At 42.8% G+C, this 4,609-nt stretch overlaps 1 protein-coding gene across 2 annotated transcripts in view; it reads right to left on the bottom strand.

Annotated features, from left to right (window-relative positions):
- Positions 1-3,366, bottom strand: part of ABCC11 (ATP-binding cassette, sub-family C (CFTR/MRP), member 11) — a 70,280-nt gene extending 66,914 nt beyond the window's left edge. For both annotated transcript variants that reach the window (XM_008581160.1, XM_008581162.1), the window contains exons 1-2: positions 3,268-3,366; positions 2,262-2,392 (exon numbers count right to left, since the gene is read on the bottom strand). In XM_008581160.1, coding sequence (XP_008579382.1) covers positions 2,262-2,392; positions 3,268-3,366 — 230 coding nt within the window. The remainder of the gene's footprint in view (positions 1-2,261; positions 2,393-3,267) is intronic.
- Between the last annotated feature and the right edge of the window lie 1,243 nt (positions 3,367-4,609).

The raw sequence follows: 4,609 nt of genomic DNA, 5'->3' as shown, positions 1-4,609 counted from the left end.
GGAAAAAAAGTCACTTGCGGATCCAAAAATTCAGAATTTTTTTTACTTACATATAAAAAGGAAGAAAGGAAGGAAGGCAGACAAAACAATATGTACATTTGTATCAAGTAGTTAATAGTGGTTGACTTTGAAGAAGGAATAGAATTGACGGGCCGGCCCGGTGGCGCACTCAGTAGAGTGCGGCGCTTGGGAGCGCTGCGGCACTCCCGCCTAGGAAGGGTTCGGATCCCATATAGAGACCAGTCCGCTCACTGGTTGAGCGCGGTGCGGGCGCAACACCAAGGGTTGCGATTCCGTTGCCGGTCGTGGTACGGGCATGACACCGAGGGTTGCGATCCTGTTACCGGTCACGAAAAAAGATAAAAAGGAAAAAAAAAAAAAAAGGAATAGAATTGACAAAGGAACAGGAAAAGAGAGCCTCATTGTTTTTCAGTTTTTCTATGTAACTTTTACAAAAACAATAAAATGAAATTAAAAGTAAATAAATAAAAAATGATTGGTCTTATCTTTAAGAATGATTCACAATTACTGAAAAAAATATTGGATTAGGGTGTTGGGATTATGTGTAATTTTTCTTTCTTTTTCTAAAATTGCCTTTAATGTTATTTGTTTCCATATGAAAGAAATTCAATTCAAACAAAGATTTAGGGAGAAACATGAGAAGATGAAAATGACAAACTCATGAGATTGTTTTTGGACTGGGAGTGGGCTGTGGCCTCTTTTCACCACTCTCTGGCCCTTTATATGCTCATAGCCCAGTAGGGATGTATATCTGGACCAGGATGGCCATGCCCTTGCCAGAGATGTTGGAGACAGGAGGAAGCAAAGGGAGGGTCAAAGAATGCACCAGATACGTTGGGTCATCTGTGACACCAAAGACACAGCAAGAATCATGAGCTAGTGCCAATATCCCAAAGGCCCGACAGAAACAACACGTTTATTTAAAATAAGGTTGCCTAGGTGAACTAAAGTACCAGGGTTCTTTGTTCTTGGCAGAGATAACATCAATTCGGTATGGTAACAATGCAGCTAGTATTGATAGAAATTCAGATTTAAAAAATGGGAAAACAAATGCAGTTTGTTGATAGATAAAATCTTAGAAAACAGTTGGACAGATGAGGGAATTGTAAATACAAAATGGACTTGATGGTGAAATGCTTAGGAACCAGACTAGAAGAGTGTTAAAGTCCTGTCGATAAATGATGAATAAATGAATGTGTGCTTGCTTAGGGGAGTGCAATACCGTGGAAGGCCCCCCAAGCAGGGCTGTATTAGTCAGAAACCAATTTGGGGATGGTTACATTAAACTATGATGTATTGGAGATGGACACGTTGAATTTCTTTAATTCTTAAATTGAAGGCTAACACCATAAGGCTTTCACTAAAATAGAATAATGGGGAGCCTTTCCATGGCTTCCTATTACTCTTGGAATGAAGACTAACATCCTTAATGTGGCCTGTGAGGACGTGTGTGATCCTCTGGCACCTGCCTGCCTCTACAGCCTCACCTCTCGCCACACCCAACATCACACGTGACTCTCCAGCAACACCGGCCTCCTGCTCAGCTCCTGGACACATCACGTTGTATTCTTTCCACCTCAAGGTAAGGCCTTTGAACAAGCTGTTGCCTGCCTCTACAGCCTCACCTCTCGCCACACCCAACATCACACGTGACTCTCCAGCAACACTGGCCTCCTGCTCAGCTCCTGGACACATCACGTTGTATTCTTTCCACCTCAAGGTAAGGCCTTTGAACAAGCTGTACCCCCAGCCCCGATCATTCTTCCCCTACTCTTGCCTCATAAGTTCTTGTTCATCCTCCAGGTCTCAGCTTAAGTCACTCCAAACTTATCAAGTTGTCATTGTCCTATTGTCCCTCAACACCCTCATATTTCTTTGTAACTCCTTCCTCACTCAGCTTGTAACCACATTTATTTACGAGTTTAGTTGCTTATTGTCTTCCTCCCCTCTACAAGGTCCAGGATGGCAAAGATCATGGCTGTTTTGCTCAATGCTCTTCCCCTGTGGTCTAGCACGGTGCCTGGCACATGGCTCTATGATCTTTGATGAATGAATGAATGAATGTGATGACTGTGCCTCCCTAATGTGCCTCAGGCTGCTCTGGAGGTATTTGGCTGTGGTGGGTGACATGACTGTGTAGAGACATAGTTATGTAACAATCTTTGGGAGAGGTCTGGGCACTAAGGGTTGAGGGTCATTGCCCTAGTGGGTACTGTGCCCTCCTCCCACTCAGAACTCACCTTGGCTTGGGACGAATAGGAATCATGGTTTTCCAGGCAGCATTGTACTTCTCCCAGCGGGGAACATCTATGCTTCCCGGTGCCTCAGGCTTCTGCTGGTTCCAGGAGCCATCTGGGACAGCATAAGTTCTCTTGGGAAAGAAAAACCAAAAGGGCATCAATTTCATATCTCGTAAATACTGTCCTGAGGGAAAGTTGGACCACCTGCCCAAGGAGAGATGGATCTTTCCACATCTAGCCTCCTAAAGAAAGGCTGTCAGGCAGGAAATGAGCACCGGACCAAGAGTCAGGACAAGCAAGTCCCAGTCCTGGCTCTGCCCTGCATTCACTGGTGACTCTGCTCAGGTCATTCCACCTCCTTGGGTTTTTAATCTGTCAATAAACAATGTAGACAGGAACAAAGAGTACTATAGTTAGTTACCCATAGAATGTGAGACCAAGTCACCCTCTAAAGGTAAATCTACTAAAAAAAAAATCAGTCAGTAAAAAAGTAAACCTCAAAATACTATATAATCCTTTTGACAATTAAGCCAAAAAGATAGGTAATTTTTAAGACTTCAAACAGAATAAATAATATTATTTCAAAAGCACAGCAAGGGATTGATGGAAAAAGATTCAGGACAGTGGTTAATTCAGGTAGGGAGAATTACGGAATGAAACGGAGGGGAAGTCTGATAGCTGGATGTGATTGCCAAGGTGCAAGCTGGTATGTTGGTGATGGGTTTACAGGTGCTTTCTATATTATTATAAGTAAATAGCTAGATAAATGGTTAATAGATGATAGATATAGAGATGAGATAGACAGATAGATAGAGATATACTTGAACCATAAATGTGTGTCATGACCAAGGACTATGACTCATATAACTATGGAAGCCTGGGGTCCATTTGAAAAAATCAAGAGTAAATAAATATGCGGCAAAATTTTTTTACCTAATTTATTACCATTGAGAATAACTTGTCAACTCAGTTTCCTGATGTTTCAATGCTAAGAAGATCTACTTACATAGCTAAGTCCTGAAACCATGTCATCGCCTATGTCAAAGCCGAGGTTCACAAGGCCACCAGAAGAGTTGGGGACCCAGTATATCCTCCTCCTGGTCATTTTAAGTTGTGCTCCCAATTCTTCGTTTCCCAGACAATCTGAAAAAGCAGCAGATAGGAGCAGCTTTTACATCCAGCCTTGAGCAGCCAGGAGAGTGGGCAGCACCTTGCAGGAAGCGTTTTGTGGCCCTGCAGAGGGTTCAGTCATTGCCACAGAACCTGTTCTCCCCTCTGCCTGAAATATGTGTGGTCTCTCTTTACCATCTACTCAGGCACCAGCCCAGGATCACCTAGAGAAGCCTTCTCTAACCACCCTCCTCACCCCCCACCCAATCCTGTACCCTTGGGCCAGGTCTACCAAAGGCCTGCACATAAAACCATGCTTGTTGTCTTATCCCAGTCTATAATTATACACTTGTTTGAATCATTATTTGTTCAGACTTCATTTCCTGCACTACACAGAGTCTCACAAGGACAGGGACATGCCTGCTGTGCTCACCATTGAATCTCTGGGCCCTGGGATGTGACGGGAGGATAGCAGGTTCTCAATAAATAAATGATGAATGGATGCATAAATAAACGAAAGAAACATCATTTTGCCATTCTTTGTCTTTTGTTTTTTACACACTCCAGGGGGAATCTGGGCACAATTTAGAAACCTTAAATAATAAAGGCACTTGTTTGGGGGGGAAACAATAAATGATGAATGGATGCATAAATAAACGAAAGAAACATCATTTTGCCATTCTTTGTCTTGTTTTTTACACACTCCAGGGGGAATCTGGGCACAATTTAGAAACCTTAAATAATAAAGGCATTTGTTTGGGGGGGAAACATATATATATATATGCATTTCATTTTTGCCTTTCTGAGTATGTGAGTAGCTCCTCAGTTAACGCAGAACATTCTCATGCCTGGGGCAGTAATTAGGAATATTTTGAAAGAGATGGAAAGAGAAAGGAAGTGTGCAGCTGGGCCAGCTGACCCTAGCCACGACCTGTCCCACACAGTGCCCCACACTCAAAAGGGCCCCAGGCTTAGTTTAATGCTCTGCTGTTGTCATCTTGAAATTCATAATAAATCTGAACAAGGAGCCCTACATTTTCATGTTGTATTGGGCTCCGCAAAGTATATAGTCTGTACTGGTGTTCAGATACAGCTTTTGACACTCAAGTATTAGATTGTGCTTAAGGTAAATAGACTGCAAGCTAACCCATTGTTTTGGAAGGAGATTCTCTAAATTTCTTTATCCCACCCCCTCCCATGGCACTTCCTTTTACCAAATCACAGCCAAATCTGGTGGA

Source organism: Galeopterus variegatus, unplaced genomic scaffold (assembly GCF_000696425.1).
Source record: "Galeopterus variegatus unplaced genomic scaffold, G_variegatus-3.0.2 Scaffold2285, whole genome shotgun sequence".
Taxonomy (NCBI): Eukaryota; Metazoa; Chordata; class Mammalia; order Dermoptera; family Cynocephalidae; genus Galeopterus; species Galeopterus variegatus.
The sequence above is the reverse complement of the archived record's forward strand: the minus strand, read 5'-3'. Positions and strand labels throughout refer to the sequence as shown.